Raw genomic sequence first — 19,344 nt, forward strand, 5'->3', positions numbered from 1 at the left:
CTGTGGGGAATGTGGAGGGAGCCAAAGAGCCTAGGCCAGAGCACAGTGCAGGCTGCCAGGAGGTGGGTGCTCCACACAATCCCAGGCCAGCCTTCATGTGGCCTCCCTGACAGATCCACAGTCATTTAAAGAACTCTCCAGGGGCTGGCCATCGTGCCTTACGGAAGAGGCACGTTCTTCGTATTGGCACACAGTAGCTGATGGGATGGCTCCAGGGATGGACTATACCTGAATTCTGATGGAAAGAAAATGGAGAAAGGGACCAAGGGGCCTTCTGAGAGCAGACTAGGAATCTGGGCCTTGTCCCATGAGTGGCAGGAGCCAGGGAAGGTTTAAAGCAGTGAGACATGGGACAAGCTTTGCTTTAAGAATAATACCAACTAGGCATGGGAGTGCACGCCTTACTCCCAGCACTTAGGAGGCAGAGGCAGGTGGATCCCTGTGGAGTGATCTATATCACAAGTTCTAGGCCAGGTAGCTCTACATAGAGAGATCTTATCTCGAAAGAACATAAGTGATCATGTCGTTATCAGTGTAATGAAAGGATGGTGGGGGGCAGCAGGAAGCATGAGACAGAGGCAGGAGGTTACTGAAGAGGTGGAGGCCAAGACACCCAAAGGCCTAGGCTGGGAAAAGGTTGCAGGGAGCCAGCCCTGTCACCCTGCATGCCCTGCTCCAGAGAGGGACCTGAGGTCTGAAAGGGACAGGACTCACCCACTCTGCAAACTGATTTCCTGGCGGGGACAGTGTGTACGGAAGGCTGGCTTCCGCAGCCATTTCCTCTCCCTCTGAGCCACTTTCCCTAGCCTTCCCTCCCTCCCTGAGTCCCACACCCAGCTTCCCCTGGCCCTCTGTCCTCTGGATAAACAACACCTCTCAGGGGCTGCACTGGCCAGGGAGCAAGGCACTTGTGGGTCTTAAGTCCCTCAATATCCCTGGGCTCCCAAGTGACAACTCTAATTCTCAGTGACTGTCACTTCCTCATAGGAAACTTGCTGAATGGGGCTATGCCCAGCCTATGGAAGGGCTAACAAATGTTGTCACTACGAGTCAAAAAGAAGGCCCTGCAGGCAAAGGAGTCCAGAGGGACTTCCTGAAGGAGGTGGACACTGAGCTGAGGGGAGGAGACCTTTCAAAGGAGGGGCCACAGCAATGAGCCCCACTTCCTAGGCACCCTGCAATCTTTAGCCATGATCTCCGGGAACAGGTGGCTCTAAGGGCACCTGTTTTCTTTCTCAGGGAAACTGAGGCACAGGGCAGTGTACGACATGATGTATGTACAACCACTCAGCTGGGAGGAGGCAAAGGCAGGATTAATGTGACTGTGGAGCCCCTGTGCCCCCAGCAACTTGAGACCTTCTTTTACAAGCCCCCTGGTCCCCAGAGAGGACAAGACCTTGCACTGCCCACCTACCCCAACCATCTTGCCCCCACCTCCCGGCCACTTCCCCTCCAAGGCTCACCATAGGCTTCTTGAACTCATTGGGTTTGATGCAACGCACGAAAAAGGGCTGGCAGGCGCCCAGTGTGCGCATCAGCAGCTCCAGAGACCGCTTGAACTGGCTGCTGAGTGTAGGCGAGCGCTTCCTGGTCTCAGCACCCTGGAGGGGGGACAGACAGACAGCGATGGGAGGGGCCTCAGCTTCCTCCTCCCACCCTCCAGCAGCTGTCCAGGAGGGAAGAAAGGACCAGGGAAGGTCACTAAGGTCAGAGCCTGAGTATATGGGCAGTTGGGGATTTTTTTGTGATACCACTGGTCTGGGATGGAGCGTGGACCTCAGACACCCCCCCCAGGACCTCCAATAGTGTCCATCCCTCTGCCCCCCCTCACTCCCACCATCAGCTGGGAGATTCGGGCCAGGAGAAGCCCATCTCCAAATCCAATTCCCTTCCTGTATAAATGAGTTCAGACTTGATATCCTCAGGATGCTGGGTTCATCTTAAATACAGGAGTTAGGCAAAACCCATATGTAGCTAAAGGGTGCTGAGTCTCCACTGTTTCCTAAGCGAAAATATTGCCATCTACCCCTTTTGACAGGATGGGAAGGAGAATTTAAATGCAATGAATAGCCAGGGTGGTCACTACATCTCCTGGAAGCCTTGGAGTAGCTGGCACGGCATGTGACCTCCTCTGCTCTGCTTGCAGGATTAGTGGGCAGGCCAGAGGCAATGTGGGTGACCTGGATCATCTTCCTGCAAAGATAGGTTGCTGCCCTCCCAGCTGCTGTGTGAGTCCCCCAACGCACCCCTTGTCTACACAGTGCCTCTCAGAGCACTGTAACTGGGAGAAGGGGGACTAGGGAAGGCCCGAGATCAAGCAAACAGGAAATGAAGTTTCTGGAACATGGCAGAACTCAGATTAGAGGGAGCACAGTACTACCACATATTGTTTTCCTGGCCATTTTTGTGTGAGAGCACATTAGAAACTTGATTTTATGTAAGATTTTATATTCTTAGACTTTTAATTCAATCATATCCTTTAGCATAAAAACTATGGGGTGCAGGGGGCTGGAGAGATGGCTCAAAAAGTAGAAGTGCTTCTGCTCTTGCAGAGGACCCAGGGTCCCAGCATCCACATGGCAACTCACAACAACCTTTGACCCCAGCTCCAGGGACCTGACACCCTCCTCTGACACCGAGGGCTCTTGCACACATGTGGTGCATTTACACACATACACATACAAAATAAATGCTGGAAAATCTGGGGTGCAGAAGCACATGTATGAGGTGTTCGGGGGTAAAGATGCTTAACCAGTACTAAATCCAGGTGATTGGCCATAGCTCCTAATGAACCCTGCAGGAAGCAAATGTTTGGTTCTAAAGCATGAAGTATTTTTCACCTTAAGTTCCACTGCAGAACATTCAAATTTTTGTTCAGGGGGTTTGGGGATAGAGTGACGTCTGCTCTGGCCCAACAGGGTTCTTGATTCAGCAACAGCACATTCATACAGAGCACACACAATGAACACTATATGCACACAGTACACATGCACCAAGTACACACATCCCACAGTACACACACTCACATAAACCACACACACACACACACACACACATACACACTACACACACATGCACACCACACAGCATTATATACACAAACAGCATCTGAGCATTCAGACACCACACATGACACAACGACATAAACCCCATATGCATACGTGTAACAAGCATACAGCATGCTCACCATATAGCAAGCATGACTTGCTCATACAAAGCATGCATATACCACACAAATCACTCACAAAATGTATACCCCATATGACAATGCATTTAATTCACACACAGCATGCATAGCCATCCAGCATAAATGCACACATATGACACAAAAATGCTAAAAACACAACACTCAGCGCATATTTGCTGAATCTATACCACAAAGCACACATGGCATGCATACTCTGAGCATACATGCACCATACACAGCTTCCACAGCACCCCCACCCAGCAAGCACGCTATGAGCACTCAATGCATATATGTGACATGCACACACTAAGAGCCCACGCCACACTTCCCTCACAGCACACACCCTGCATGCACATGTATAACAAGCACATGGCATGCTCACTATGTAAGCACATGTACACACATGACATACATGTACACACTGAGAGCACATACAACACTGAATGGGGCACACACGCCCTTTAACCCTTCAACATTCTGTTATCTTGAAGCTGTTCCCTTCTGTCTGTCCTTCCTGTTAGGGCCCCATGACAACAGGCCGGGTCTGCCTTGTTCACGGCCATGTCACTAGGGCCTGGGCACACTCACTGCTGTGTGTGCCCCAGGACACACATCAACACCTGGAGTATGGCTGAACTGCTCCCTGGTGTCCTCCGTGGTGCACAGACTGTCCTGCTTCCAGTTGTGTGCACCAGCCCCTTAGGAACTCCCCTCATGCCCCTTCTCTCATGTGGGACGAACCTGCAGGTCCTTCCCAGGATCTGATGCCACTCACATTTCCTTTCAGCCCAGTCCAGCCTCAGCTTTGCTCTCTAATCTCCTCATGTCAACCTCCTGTCCTGTCGCCATACCCAGCATTAACAACTCCATTCGCAAAGCACTTGGTGGCTGGGAAATCAGGCTCATCCCTCCTCACTCCAAAGGTACCAGGAGCCCTGCAAGGATCCCTAAGAGCCCCAGGATCTACTCCAGTAGCCTCTGGTTCCCACCATCCGCTGACATCTTTCCTGGCACACTGGTCTCCTGGTTCTGCCTGGGGTACACGTGTGACTTTTGCACATACACACCCCTCTCCCCGCAAAGTCCCCCGGGGGAGGGTAGCGCCTTCCCTTTCCTACCAGTTTCCCTGTAAGGCCTGTTCTGACCCTCACACGCAATCGCAGGGCCTGCCACCACCTCTTGTCCTTCTCCATGACACCCCTCTATACACAGCAAGCTCTATTCATTTACTGGCTCGCTCACTGTTTTCCCTGTGCTAGAACACAAGTCTGAGAACAGGGTTTGGTTTAGTCTTGTGGCTATGTGTTCACTGCTATGCCCTGGGACCTAGGGCAATGTGTGACATATGAAGGGCACTCAATAAGCATTTGAGATTGAATGAGTAAGTAGATGAATGGCTGAGTGGTGGGTGAGGAGTGAGTGCATGCATGCATGGGAATGCATGGCTGATTGAAGGTGTGGAGTTTGCTCTCCTAGCCTCGGCCATTGGGTTATCATCCGGTTCTGTTTTATTCGGGGATAGCCTCCTTCCTGGTGATTACTGATTCCTGGATCATCTGGGGACGAGGCAAAGACTGAATCCGAAAGTTCAAGGGCTAATGTGACTTGGGTGCAAATCAGATCTGAGGGAAGACAGGTGCCATTGTGGTCTCAGGTGTCTGCCAATGAGCAGGCTGGTGGCAGGCAGGAGTGAGCAGCTGTCCTGTGGACATGACTGGGATGAGACATCCATCTGGGTACACCCCATGTGTGGAAGGTGTCCTTCCTCCACTTCACTGGTCCCTGGGTCAATATGTCAGGGCAGGCCGTGAAGCCCTAAACTGCTGGGATAGCAGACGCAAGAATCAGAGGGTGAGAACTCAGAGGTTTGGGACTTGCCCAAGCTGGGGGCTTGGGTTCCTTAAGCAGGAGCTGTGGGCTTCCGCCCTGACAGAAGAGCTATAGCTAAGACACTGTCTTGGGCCAATTCCCATAAGAGAGCAGCAAGTTTCCAGTACTTGCAGATCTTTCTTGGTCTGGGGCATGGCTCGGTTGGTACAGTTCTTGCCTTGAAAGCATGGAGAGCGGAGTTCAAACCCCCCAAACCCACATACAAAAAGGTAAGTTAGGCAGTGCACACTTGTAATCCCAGCACTTGGGAGACAGAGGCAGGCAGATCTCTGTGAGTTCAAAGCCAGCCTGGTCTACAGAGAAAGTTCCAGGATAGCCAGGTCTACACAGAGAAACCCTGTCTTCAAAACAAAACAAAACAAAAATGGCTTCTGAGGAACAATATTTGAGGTAGCCTTCTGGTTTACACACACACACACACACACACACACTCACAGAGAGAGAGGCAGAGAGAGAGAGAGAGAGAGAGAGAGAGAGAGAGAGAGAGAGAGAGAGAGAGAGAGACTCTTGTCTGTTGCTCCAGGGAAGCCCAGGACCACCTGGCCCATTCTAGATGACATATTATGTCACATCAGCATTGGAACCTGTCTCAGCATAGTGAAGGGACTTGTCCAAGGTCACATTCAACCACTGCTAGAGTGTATATATGCATCCCTGTAGTGAGATACTCACTTTGTCCACATCTGTGGCACTGACCACGCCCATTGGGGGTGGAGACTGGGGCAGAAGTTACCTGGGGGAACTAGGTCTGAGGTGGAGCCCTGGCACACTCTTCTTGCTTGCAGCACTGGGACAGAACATTTGGAGGCATCCTTGGGACCAGGAATCTGCTGGTGTTCATCTGTCTATGTTGTAAGTTATTTCTCCCCAAATAAACATCTATTCAGCCTATTTGTTTCTCCTGATCCTTATTAAACCACAATATCTAGTGTCAGAAGTGGGATCAGGATTTTCACAGGGCCTGGGTTTCACCCAGGTGGCAGACGCCACTCTGCCCCCACCATCCCTGAACAGGCAGGGTCCCTTGCCTACCCAAGCGGACACACCGCAGCTTTGTGTCTGCTCTACAACTCCTTTATCTCCACAGCAGCCCTGAGACTGCTGCTCATCTCCTGCCCATTCCCTCATGTTGCATTTGTGCAGAGCCTTGTGCCCACCCGGGCTAGCTCAGTGGGTAGAGCATGAGACTCTTAATCTCAGGGTCATGGGTTCGCCCCACTTTGGGCGTCATTTTGTTACGAGCAAGTTTCCCCCATGGCCTGGTCCCATAGCCTCGACAGCCCCAAATAACACACAGAGACACTGTATTAGATATAATGCTGTTGGCCTGTTACTAGCATTTCTTATTGGCTAGTTCTGTCTTAAATATTAACCCATTTCAATCAATCTAAGTATTTCCAGGTGGTTTTATCTTACCGGAGAGGGGGTCTTGGACTTCCTCCGTTCTCTTGGTATTACATGTTGACTCTCCTCCCTACTACTTCCCACATCCTCCTTGTCTCCTAGTCCCGCCTATCTTGCTTTCCTATTGGTCAAGAGTGCTTTATTAATTAACCAATAAGAGAAACATATTTACAGAATGACATCTCCCATCACATCACAGCCAGGAAAAAATATGCTCGGGGTGTGTGTGTGTTTGGTACAGGGACCACAGGAGGGAAGACAAGCCTAGTACATACTCTTCCTCTTCATACCCGGGGTTTTGGGTCTATCCTTGGGCTCTGGGAGGGCCCAGGAGCTGACCAGATATGTGGTCGGCACTGGGCAGAGAGGAGATAAACAAGTAGGAAGAGAGAAGCAAAGAGGAAGTGGGACAATGTGGTAGCTGAGGCCTCTTAACACCTTTGAGATGGGAAACATGGCAGCTGAGACCTGAGGGGCACCCAGGCAGCTATCCTAGCCGAAACCTCTCCCACCCAGGATTGTCATCAAGGTGAATGAAGCCCCCTTCTTGACCTTAGTCCCGAATCTGCAAAACAGAAGACCGCCTGTGCCTACAATTGAGCATGTCGCCAGAGTCCCACTGAGTCCCTAAGGCCCAAGGACACAGGAGACAAAATAACAGGGGTAGGGCAGAAATGGCTTAGGGGCCTTCTCAACCTTCTTGTGGGCCTCAGTTTCCCCTTTAAGAAACTGAGATTACTGTAGCACACACAACTCAAAAACCAAAACCACTCCAAAAACCACTCCACAAAAAAAAAAAAAAAAAACCACACTCCACAAAAGACAAAATATCCAGCGCTCTCTCCCTTGGCATCAGCCCCATAAGGCTGAGCTCTTCCCATCACGGTCATCCTGGGCCCCAGGCTGGGGCTTTTACCTTTACAGAAGACGCTGCCTGGCCGACAGTGCCGGATGAATAACCACAGAGAAACTATAAGGGGAACCACAGGCAGGTGAGGCAGAAGAGGCATGGGGAGTCAACAGCCACTGAGCCAGGATGGGGTGGGCCTGGGGTGGAGGCCAAGGCTCTGGCCACCATCCCAAGCAGCTCAGGCACCTACAAGGGCACCAGAGAATCGTGGCTCTGCCTATCCCCTCCCCTGGACCCTGGAGAGCAGGGACACAGAAAGGAATGGAATTAAAGGCAAGTAGCCCAGCAAGAAACTCCAGGTGACACCTGCTTCATGGGGAACGGAGTAGGCAGTCCTCTATATCAGCTCAAGGTCTGGGGTGGACAGCATGCCACTCCTGTCCTGTGCTTCCCCTTATGTCCATCTAGCAGACAGACCTCCATGGTAAAGCCGGTCCCAAGTCCCAAGTGACCTCCCACAAAGTCTTTGCTGAGCCTCGCCCCCTCCCCTCCCAGCCATACCCTGGGTTAGTAAAGCAGGACTTAGATAGAAGCATCTTGCAGACCTTCCCTTCTGGAGCCCCAGCTAAGCCCTGTCCCCTGTCCCTCCTCTGAAGTTCAAGGGGGTCTATGGATGGACAAGACTCAGGGTGGGGTCTAGATTCAGGCCTGGCTTCCAAGACCCCTCCCAGCCAAAGCGACATCCAACAGCCTTACCATGGCAACGTCAGTCTGGAAAATCTGCTTTATGAACTTGTTCCGGGAAGAGTGGACCAACTGGATGATGTCCCCATGCAGGGTGTCACGGTTCTTCTCCAGGAAGCCTGCAGTGGCAAAGAGCAGTCATGGCTCCTCCTGCAAGGGCTTCCCAAACCCACAACACCTGAGCCAGAAGGACCTTCAGAATCCACCTAGCTTACTCACATCCATTCCACAGTGAGGACACTTGGGCTTACCCAAGATCCCAGAGGAAATGAGGAGAAATTCCCCAAATGTAAGCACAGCCTCGCTTACAGCCTATGTAACAAGTATGGGAGACCTCAGCCTCAAGGAGAGAGCGAGGTCACCTTCCCAGCTGGCTCATTCCTAAGCCACTACTAGTCTTTTAAACTAAAATGCCAGAGTCCATGATCCCCTGAAAGAGACCACACGTTGATGCTATAAGCCACCAGCAAGGCAACTGATTACCACCACCTCCCGACTAGGCAGGGCCATGTGTTTCACAGTGTCATCCCTGCCCCTGCCTGTGTTCTGGGACAGGCACTCACTTCCCTCCTTATGATGGAAGAAACCAATTTCAGTGAAGACAGAACAGCAAGCCAGGGCAAAGTTAACACTCAAACCCAGGACCCTGATGCCAACTTAGGGAGGCTACCCACCTCCAGGAATAGAGGAGCTAGACCAGTGTGGGAGATGAGGTATCCACAGGCTAGAGATGCCTGAGGAGTGGGCACACAGCCAGATACAGGACTTGGGCGGCCCCAAGGGTAGATCCTTGGCCTGGTGTCATGGTGATGGAAGGGTGAGTTTTACAATGGCACAGTCTCTTAATAGAGACATGCCAACCTCATTATGTGACATGAAGGTCCCTTTCAAGATTTTTGGTGTCCCTGTCTTGGATGAGAAAGGTAGTGGCAGAATTTACCCACTGATTTCTGGACCAGGTCATGAGGGAGCCTGCCGCATGACCCTAGACTTCTCTGAGTGCCAGGGGCTTTGTACCCTGGGTGGGACCATTCAGGACATAGGCAGGATGTCAGTGCATTACACCACAGTGAATGCCAACTTGGGGTTGGCCCTTCACACCAGGATGGCTCTCTGCAGGAAAGCTGCAATGCTGCAGGAATTGCACAGCTGCAGGCAGGGTGAGCTGGGTTTGTTTCTCTATCTAATTTCTAGCTTTTCTTTCCTTTTGTTTTCATTTTTTATTGTTTAAGACAGGGTTTTTCTGTGTAGCCCTGGCTGTCCTGGAATTCACTTTGTAGACCAGCCTGGCCTCAAACTCTGCCTACTTCTACCTCCCAAGTGCTCAAGTGCTGGGATTAAAGGCATGTGCCACCACGGCCTGGCTTCCAGCCTTCTCTCTCTCTCTCTCTCTCTCTCTCTCTCTCTCTCTCTCTCTCTCTCTCTCTCTCTCATTAAAGATTTATTTTTGAAGCAGACTTTGAATCTGGCTGGTCCAGAACTCACAGAGATCCCCTCTCTCTGCCCTCTGAGTGCACTACCATACCCAGAAAGATTTATCTTTCTGGATGTATATGGTATGTGTGGGTGGGTGCCACAGAGAGCACTGGCTCCCTTAGAGCTGGAGTTACAGGCAATTGTGAGCCACCTAATGTGTGTGCTGGGAACTGAGCTCAGGTGTTCTGGAAGAGCACTTATTACTGAGCCATCTCTCCATCCCCCTGACTTTCAGCTTTAAATGAACGAGCTGCATACTCTTGGGAGGAGGGAAGATGTCTGGGCATCTCCTTCAATGCACTGGTCTTGTTGCTGGAAGTTTCTAGATCTCACTTTGTATCTACTAGGCTGTACCAGGTCGTAGAAGAGCAGTTTAGTTCCCTTCTGAGCTTCAGTTTCCCTGTTATAAGAAGAGCACTGAGCCTTCCCATAAGAACCCAGAGCAGGAACTCACACAGACCCTATGCCCACAGCAGCACCATTTATGCTAGTTGAAGGGAAACAACCCATGTTCCCATCAGCACATGAAGAAGGAAACAGTGTGGTGTATCCATGCAGCAGAATATTAGTCAGCCATGAAAATGTAGGAAATTGACCCATGCCACAATGTGAATGAATCCAGATGGGACTGTGATCAGTGATGTAGCTCATCTCGGGGGGGGGGGGGAGACATTTGAGTAGCATAGCTTTGACCCCTAGTAACAAAAAACAAACAAACAAAAAAAAAAAAAAAACAAGCCCAGAATTCAGGAGCCGGGGCAGGTGGACAGGAGCCGGGGCAGGTGGATCTCCGTGTCCCACTTCAGCCTGGTTTACATAGTTAGTACCAAACCAGCTAGGGCTACATATTGCTACATATTGAGATATGTTGTGTGTTTCTGTTGTTGTTGTTTTGTTTTGTTTTGTTTTTGTTCTTTGCAAAAGTAAAGAAGAAAAAAAAAGCCCTAGATGGCATGCTTCCTGTGGCCTCTTCTTGTCCCCTCTGAACTCCGAACCATGTGGTTTCACTCCTAGCCTAGAGAGAGAAGGTTGGGGCATAGGCAGAAAGACAGACACCCCCACCTCCCCCGTACCTTGAGTCTCGTAATAGACAATGCCTGCAAAGTGATTGATCCCGAACTGGGTGTCGTGGCTGTTCTTGGGAGGCACATAGTTGGCATTGAGCTTGTGCTGTGAGTTCAGCTTATGCAACATGGTGGCATCTGTGCCCTGAGGGAGCAGAGAGGCCATTGTCAAGTCACTGCCTTCCAGTGGCTCCCTACCCACGCCCTCCCACCCCTCCCCATCTTTCTCAGTAGCTGTCCCTGCCACACTCCCACCCAGGCTCTCTGAGCCTCGATGCCCATCTGTGAAGCGGGTGAACTGGAACCACATGCCTTGGAATACACATTCCAGTCTATTGCATCTATTTCTCATGACTCAAATCCTTGGAAGGCGAAGGCTGGAGGATGCCTGGAGCCATGAGTTCAAGGCCAGTCTGGTCAATATAGCAAGACTCTAATCTCAATTTCTTTCCCTTTCAGCAATCCTATGTTCCCTTCTCCTAATAAAGCCATGGTCCATCACGAGCATTTATTCTGAACCAGCTATATACTTAGATCTTGAAGGTTTGGCCCAGGACCCAGTAGAATGAAGGTAATCCCTGCTCACTACATCAACACCCTGGAACCTGCCCAAGGCACCTGGACAGGTTCATGTTGCTTGTCCTATATTGCAGGTGGGAAAGCTGAGGCATGGTATGCCCACCTTGGGGAACTTGCTCTCCTCATCAATGAGGGAGATGACATTCATCGGCCGGTTGGCGATCATGTCGAGCGCGTCCTGGTTATCAGTGAACTCAATGTGTAGCCAGTCAATGCTCTCCAGGTCATACTCCTCCTGCTCCAGCTTGAACACGTGCCGCACAAAGAATTGCTGCAGGTGCTCATTGGCAAAGTTAATGCAGAGCTGTTCAAAGCTGGAAAGGGCAGAGGGCCATGACATATGGTACCCAACTTCTTCCCTGTCACCCAGACCCGGCTCTGACTCCACCTGCAGTGTGACCTTGAGCATAAGGCTCCATCAGGTAGGCTGGGGGGGGGGAATGCCAAGTCCAACCCCTATGCAGAAGAAGACTCAAGACTGGCAAGGGCAAAGGACATGCCCAAGGTCACTGAGCGTCAGAGGAGAGGTAGGCTAAAAGCCAGGCTCAGGGCTCTTTCCCTGAGTGACCAGGCCACACAAAGGGCCACCAATAAGGGGAAAAAGTTTGAACACTGGGAAGGTGGATCATGGAAATGTACCACCATTACTGAAAGGCCAGGGCTGAAAAGATTCAGCAAGCAGAGGGAGTCCTGATGCCAGCCTAGCTGAGCAGCAGCTTTGACTCTCATATTCAGTGTGGCAGTCTGAGGGATGCTGTGACATCCTGCATTATAAGAATTGAAGTGACTGTGGCTGTAAATGCAGAGATCAGAGGCCGAGAACCCCGGACAGGGTTAGCCTTCCTCAGTGTCCACCTGAGCTGGTCTCAGCTGAGCTGGGGTGGGTATGAAAGGGATCTCAAGGATGACTGAAAGCAAGTTTCTCAAGCCTGGAGATGTCCCTGGAGGCAGGTGAGTTCGGCCTAAATGAAGAGACACAGCATTTCCCGGTTGTGAGGTCCCCCACACTACCTGTTCACGGTGAAGTTCTCAAACCCAAAGATGTCCAGGAGGCCTATGGACCGGCGAGAGTTCTTCACTTCCTGGGAGGGAGGCTTATAGATGGCAGCGTTAATCTTGTCCACAATCCACACGAAGAGCCGCCCATAGATTCCCTGAAAGCCCCCCATCAACCACGGGTCAAGTCAGAGCCTCCGGGGAGGCAGCCCTCATCCCTAGACCCTTTGGGTCCCTGCCTCAGCCTTACCCATGCTATTAACACCCCTCTTCACTTGCGGTTCCTGCTGCCACAATACACTTCTGCCTCAGTGCTACTTATTTGAACTCTTAGAATTTCCCCCAACCCTGAAGCTGGAAGGAGTCACCTTGGGGTCCAACAACTTCATTTGTATGTCTCCCCATCCTCTGAACACCTTGAAGGTCCAGAGTTCAGCACAGGGCTGGTAAGACTGAGGGCTTTGTGATTGGCAAGTGCATGGGTATAGCAACACGAGGACTGGGAATCTTTCACCCAGCCAGATCTCATGAGATCTAAGAGGACTGGTCCTGGCTGAAGACAGCTCACCAAAACAAGCCTGAGGGGACAAAGCAGGGTCCCTGGGGAATGCAGAACCAGCTCCTATGTGGTGCTTGAACTTTGGACTCAGAAAACGACAGAGGGAACTTGGGCATCAGAGAGCCAGAGATGCTAGCCTGCACTCTAGTCCAGGGGCTGCCAAAGCAAGGTCCAGCTCGCACCTGTCCCAACAGCTCAGACTCCTGAGGGGCAAAGAGAACACAGCCACTCCGCTCACCCACCTTGACAAAGGCATCCCGCACATCCAGCGCCTGCTCCCTGCTGAGTGGGGTGGATACTGTCTCCCCACGGGTGATGAGGGTACGGCTGGTGAGACAACTCATCAGGTCTGGGGGATTCACCTAGAGCAAACACCCAGGTGTTGGCCCAGTCCCACCCTGACTGCCTTTCATCCCAGCTGGCTCCCTTCCCTGCCTCTTCCCAGCCCAGACCTCATAGCACCATCCATTGTAGGTTAGCCGCCTCAGAGGGACAGACACTGAGAGAAGCTAGCACTGACCTCGAGCAGAGATGCGGCTGTGGCCAGTGATGGGGAGAAGAGGACCTCACAGGCATCCAAGTTTTCAAACGTACGGGCTGCCAGCAGAAAGGGACACAGTGTCAGGAAGTGTGGCAGAGGGGCAGGGAACTCTGAGGAGGAGCAGGCTGCCATGTCTATCCTGAGGGACCTGCCCTGTCCACAGACAGCATCATCGGCATGGTCAATGCACATCTGATTAATGTTCTCATGACAGCCCATGGACACCGTGAGAGAAGTACTAGCCTGGTTGCCTTATTTCTGGAGATAGTCATTTACCACACGAACTTCCCAGACATTCTATTCTGCCCATGCTGGGCACCAGTGAAAAGGCAGGGTGGAATCCAGTGCCTTCTTCCAATGGACCACCTCCCACTCCAGTATGCAGTGGTGTCAAATAAGTGTGCATGCTCTGCTTTGTCTTACCCTTTACAGATGGCTGTTTGGTCATTCACACCACTGTATGAACTCAAAGATTTTACCCTTTCTTGAGGACACTTAGCCTTAAGGAAGAAAGCTAATGGAGAGGCCTTAAAGGGCTCCAGTCAGCTCTGAACACCTCACCTGCCAGCCCTGTGGTGACTCCCACACAGTGTCCCGCCCCTGAAGCTCACCTCCTCCCAGCCTGAATCTCACAGTTCCTGTCACTGCAGACAGCACTGCCAGGTGCCATGCTACCTGAGTGGGGTGTGGCATTGTGGGGCATGGCACCATGGGGCCTCACCCTCATACTGCAGATTGCCCATGTGTAGGATGGCAGCCAGAAGCTTCGAGATCTCCCAGTTTTCCGTGTCTGTGAACATGAGCACCTTCATGGCTGAGCGGATGTTGGCATACTCCTGACTGTCCACCCGCCCCTCACAGGTGATGCAGTTACCCTGGGGGGGAGGGCATAAAGGAGGACAGGAGGGTGTCAGGGATGCCAGGAGGGCAATGTCTCCAGGATATCTAGAATATTCCTCTGGAGCTTCTCCGGGGCACCCTGCCACGAGTAAGAACTGGGCACTGACACCAGGCCATCCCATCACTCATGTCCATGACAGCTCACAACACCAATACCTCACCAGACTCCACACAGCCCCAGGGTGGCCACTCTTAGGGGAGTGCCCATCAAATGTAACCATATGTGATGCACAGATAGGGATTATAGACACAGCCTGCTCATTGGTGTGTGTGTGTGTGTGTGTGTGTGTGGAGAGAGAGAGAGAGAGAGAGAGAGAGAGAGAGAGAGAGAGAGAGAGAGAGAGCCAGCCAGCTAGTTAACAAAGTATACTGAAATCCTGTCACACCTATAACTCTTTTAAATCCTGGGCAGGCTCTCTCCAGGAAGATAGATTGAAATTCTCAATCTAGCCTGTGTGTGCACAGCCCCTAGAATAGTGGTTCTCAGGCTGCCTAAAGCTGTGATGTTTTAATACAGTTCCTCATGTTGTGATGACCCCCAATCATAAAATTATTTTCATTGCCACTTTATAATTGTAATTTTTCTCCTGGAAGTCCAGGCCTCAGTAACCAGCTGCTGCAATCCCAGAAGCCCCAGCATGTGTGTATGAGCAGGTACATGCCCTTAGATATGTGGCTCCTGTGTGCTGTGTCCCCATATCCCATGTTAACCTCAAGAAATGTGTCTGTGGTAAGAAGTCAATAGGAATGTGCGCCTAACTGAGGGAAGGGCTTTAAGGCACAAACAAGACTTAGGGAGGGGCTGGGACAGGCAGGAACAAGGGAAGGCTTGGAGCTGGGACAGAGTCATACTGGTGAGTCTGCTCTTATCTACATGACTGAGACAGGTGTTTACCCTGGGTCACCTGGGCCTCACCATGGCCAAGTAGTTGTAGTCAGCAGCCTGGCCCAGGCCCAGTCTCCTCTTCTGCTCCTCATTCATGCCTTCCAGCATACAGTAGAACACATGGTAGTTCCTCTCATCAGGGGCCTGCAAGTGACACCAGTATTGGGGCCAGAGAACAAACACAGGGCAGGAATTTCACAGGAGACCTTGGACACTCGGGAAGCAGATGGCACTGCAGCATGGTAAAGGGTGGCCCAGACCGTGTGGACAGTGGTGCCCACCCACCCAATGCAGGGACTACACAGGGCTCACCTGCCGGCAGACTCGAGATTTCTCCAGGAGGTACTGCTCTATTCTGGCGCCCTCGATGGCACCACGCTTGTTAAAGTGGATGTCAATGTATTTGCCGAAGCGGCTGGAGTTGTCATTGCGGATGGTCTTGGCATTGCCAAACGCTGCAGAGTGGTAGAAAATGCAGATGAGACTGGATGGACCCCAGTGCCAGCCCTCGGCTCACCCTCAAAACCTGGCCCTACCTTCCAGGATGGGAGTGGCCTCCAGCACCTGCTGCTCGATCCACGAGTGCTGTCCACTGATGGCTGCCAGGAACTGAAGGATCAGCTTTGTGCTCTCTGTCTTCCCTGCTCCTGACTCCCCACTGCAGAGGGCGGGATGGCAGGACGGGCCTCAGCCCCGGCTGTCCCACTAGCTGCTTTGTCTCACTATAGGTTGGTGATCTGGCCCTTAGGGAGCACAGGGCTCCCCCACACCCCATCCCCACTGGTCATACATAGAGCATTGGAGACAGATTTTGACTGACCTTCAGGAAACAATGTTGCCCTCGGAAGCCAGCATCAGCCCTTGTAGTGGTCAGAGAAACATAAGATTTGGGAATGCAGGGGTGACTCTATACACTGTGACAGCACAGGCCACAGCCAGCTCCTGGGGAGCATCATGGCATTCCAGCTGTGGAACAACCTCCAGTGTATTAACGGGAGGGCGGAGAGCTGGGGCTCACACTGGGAATGGGGCCATGCCGCCCACCTGATGACACAGCACTGGCCCCGGCTGCTGCGTTTCATGTTGAAGTAGCAATTGTCCGCAATGGCAAAGATGTGGGGGGGCATCTCCCCTATCTTCTTGTTGGTGTACTGGCGGATGTGCTCCGGTGAGTAGATGGAGAGCAGCTGGTAGGGGTTCACAGCTACCAAGATGGAACCCGTATATGTCTGCAAGCAGCAAGGGGCAGGAGTTCACACTCTCAGGCGGCAGGGTGGCGTGGCGGTGTCTGCCCCGTGCAGCCCTGGACTCCACAGACATGGCAGGAACCAAGTGAGCCTCAGACTGGCTGGGGTCTGGCTCAGAGATGTTTGATGAAGGGAGGGGACAGCAGGAGGTCCCTAAGCCTGGATTGCATTATCCGGTCTGTACAAAGGATGAACTATAACTGTTCATAAGAAGATGAATGAGATAGTGTATTTTCAGATTCAAAGCACAAAGCAGGGACAACTCAAACACTGTCTCCCTCCTTTGTTCCCAATCTCTGCATCTAAGATTTTCAAAGCAAAATTCAAAAACCGGACCATGTTCAGAGGGGAGACTGGGATGGTAAGGAAGCCACTAGTGGGACCAAGTCTTAAAAGAGCAGATGGGCTGGAGCTGTAACGTGGTGCAGAAGCAGCCGGGACCGGGGGCTTGAGCAGGGACTTTTTCTGTAGTTCTCCCAAGGCAGGGGTAGCTGCTTGCTCATGGATGGAGCTTAGGGACCTGAGGCTGCCTCCATTCTATTCCTGTATGAGAGCATGGGCAAGACTTCCTGCTGTACCCTGGGGTCCTGTCAATCCCCAGGGCAGGGTGAGGCCATGGAGGCCGAATTTCTCCTCCTTACTCCCATCTCACCTCAAGCTAGAAAAGGTCAGGCCCTGCCTGTCCTTGGTGATAGATATGTTGATGTCTAGAGCCTAGACAGGCAGAAGACAGATGTGTCTACACAGGGGAGGTGGCGGCCTCACCCATCTCCCCAACCTCTGCCGCCTTTCCAGGACTCAGTGCACAACACCAGACAGACCACCATTCCCCAGCAGCTCAGCCCAGTGTGGCATGCAGGGAAAGCAGCTGTGGTGCCCAGCCCAGATCAGGCAAGTGTGCAGAGAAGCTCTGACCAAGCCGAGAGACCCCAGTTCCAGAAGCTCCTTCCCCTTAAACCACCTCCTCCAAACACCACAGCCAGAAGCACCCAAGACTCGCTTTCACAGCTTGGTTCAGGACCAGATAGGAAAAGAAGTGAAGCAAGGAAGCCAAGAGGAGCAGCCCAGCCCAGCCTCAGCCCAGCCCAGCCCAGCCCAGCCCAGCCTCATAGCCTTCCAGGGGCTGCTGTCATGCCACACTCACCCACCCTCCACAGTTGGTCTGTTACAAAGTAAGGAACAAGTAGAGAGACAACCAGTCAATGGGAAGGAGGCCACAGAGACCTCTCCAGGAACCTGGGCCTAGGCTAAACTATGGGGCAAGGACCCTGTGGCCACCATGCTACAACTCCATCCCACACAGCTATGGAATAGAGCTGACTCTTGTCTCCAGATAAGGAACCTGTCCACATCTGAGAGTCAGTCTCAAGGAGCATCACTTTGGACAGCCTCAGTCTGCTCATTTGTGAAAGAGGATGGCTCACTGGCCCCCTTCCATGGCTTCTGTAATGACTAAAGGACAGAGGTACCATCCTTGTCAGGTACCAGAGTCCTGAGTGCCACCTTAATCTCTTCTTAATACTCACTCAAGAATGTGACACCTGTCACCAACACACAGCAGGAGGCCGGCCCCACAAAGTCACTCCACTCCAAGAAGCCCCTGCATCTTTCAGTAAGAGATAGGGGCTGGCCAGCAGCAGAGATAGAACCCTAAAGGCCATGACATTTTGGGGGAATCTGCTAGAGAAAGGTCATTCTGGCAGCCAGAGAGGACAGATGTCATTTACCATTTCAGACCTAATGATCCAGCCTACAGAGCTGCCCCAGGAAAGGAATATGGAGATGCCACAACATCCCAGGATTCCTGTGGCTGCAGATGGAACCTCTTCTCCCACCACTGCACCCACCACTTGCAGCCCAAGGGCCTCATGGGCCAAGAGTCTTCCTGCCCCACCCCTGGAGGGCACCACATGATGGCCACGAGGAGCAAGCCAGCACTCCTCCAGCCTTGCTCTCAACCTGCCCCACTCAGCCTCCCAGTACCATCATGCCCTTCACCCAGGAGGACCCTCCACTCCTCCTTGTCACCAGCCCACTGTCCCAGCTGCTTCCCCACCTGGCTCCTGTCCCCACATTTGCTCTATTTCTCCCCACTTGTAACCTATGTGAGCTTCACTAGGTTGCTACCAGGTCATCCTCTGTGGCACACATCCCTGCTTCCTACAACCTGAGTACACATCTCTCCATTACTCTTCATCTGTGGCCCAAAGCCCCTCACTGTCCTGATGAACAGGGCTGGAACACTGGGCCCCACCCAGACTTTCTCTATCATACCCCACAAGTTCCCTACAGTACTTTATATTGGATGCTTGGTGGCTCTGGTTCAAGGTCTTTATCTCCCCAGTGCTTAACACAGAATGCAGGACACACTCAGTAGTGTCTGTTAAGTGGTGAAATGATTGGTATCAATAGGCTGAGTAGGCAGCATCGGTGATTATCTCCAGGGACTAGCAGAGGAGGGAGCTAAGGAACAGGCATCTGCAATCCCAGCACCCCCACAGGAGAATTGGCTGGAAGCTCACAAGCCAGCAAGCCTGGAGTGTGCAGCACAACAAATCAAGAGAAGCCCTGCCTCAACACAGAGCGGAAGGGCAGAACCAGCCCTCCCCGCCCCCAAAGTCATGCTCACACATCCTCTTCTAGTGGCTGTGGCATCAAGCACCTGCACACATATGATAAATAGTTCACTTAAAAATACCCCAGACAAGGTCGTTTTCTTCCTTGGGAAGGATGTCCCTGGGAGGAGGGCAAAGTCAAGAAGATCCTTGTGGCGGGGGGTGGGGAGGTGGGGGGAGACGGACAAGTCTTTGCAGCTGCAGATGTGAGGTATGGCCACTTTGCTTTCTAGACAGTCCTAGCTTGTCATTTTTAATGAATAAACACCATAAACGTCTGTTTTGATTTCTAATACCATAAACATCATCATATGACCGGAATGAACAAAAGTCTTTGGCTCCCTCAATAATTTTAAGAGGCTTTGGGTTTTTATGATGAGACCATGGGAGTTTCTATCCACTAAGT

At 52.0% G+C, this 19,344-nt stretch overlaps 1 protein-coding gene across 1 annotated transcript in view; it reads right to left on the bottom strand.

Annotated features, from left to right (window-relative positions):
- Positions 1-19,344, bottom strand: part of Myo7a (myosin VIIA) — a 67,020-nt gene that overhangs the window by 30,626 nt on the left and 17,050 nt on the right. Inside the window, exons 5-16 of the mRNA XM_051192283.1 lie at positions 16,121-16,305; positions 15,613-15,734; positions 15,389-15,531; positions 15,107-15,220; positions 14,012-14,165; positions 13,270-13,346; positions 12,992-13,111; positions 12,206-12,348; positions 11,298-11,508; positions 10,625-10,760; positions 8,088-8,194; positions 1,464-1,601 (exon numbers count right to left, since the gene is read on the bottom strand). Coding sequence (XP_051048240.1) covers positions 1,464-1,601; positions 8,088-8,194; positions 10,625-10,760; positions 11,298-11,508; positions 12,206-12,348; positions 12,992-13,111; positions 13,270-13,346; positions 14,012-14,165; positions 15,107-15,220; positions 15,389-15,531; positions 15,613-15,734; positions 16,121-16,305 — 1,650 coding nt within the window. The remainder of the gene's footprint in view (positions 1-1,463; positions 1,602-8,087; positions 8,195-10,624; positions 10,761-11,297; positions 11,509-12,205; positions 12,349-12,991; positions 13,112-13,269; positions 13,347-14,011; positions 14,166-15,106; positions 15,221-15,388; positions 15,532-15,612; positions 15,735-16,120; positions 16,306-19,344) is intronic.

This window comes from Phodopus roborovskii, unplaced genomic scaffold (genome assembly GCF_943737965.1).
Source record: "Phodopus roborovskii unplaced genomic scaffold, PHOROB, whole genome shotgun sequence".
Classification (NCBI taxonomy): Eukaryota; Metazoa; Chordata; class Mammalia; order Rodentia; family Cricetidae; genus Phodopus; species Phodopus roborovskii.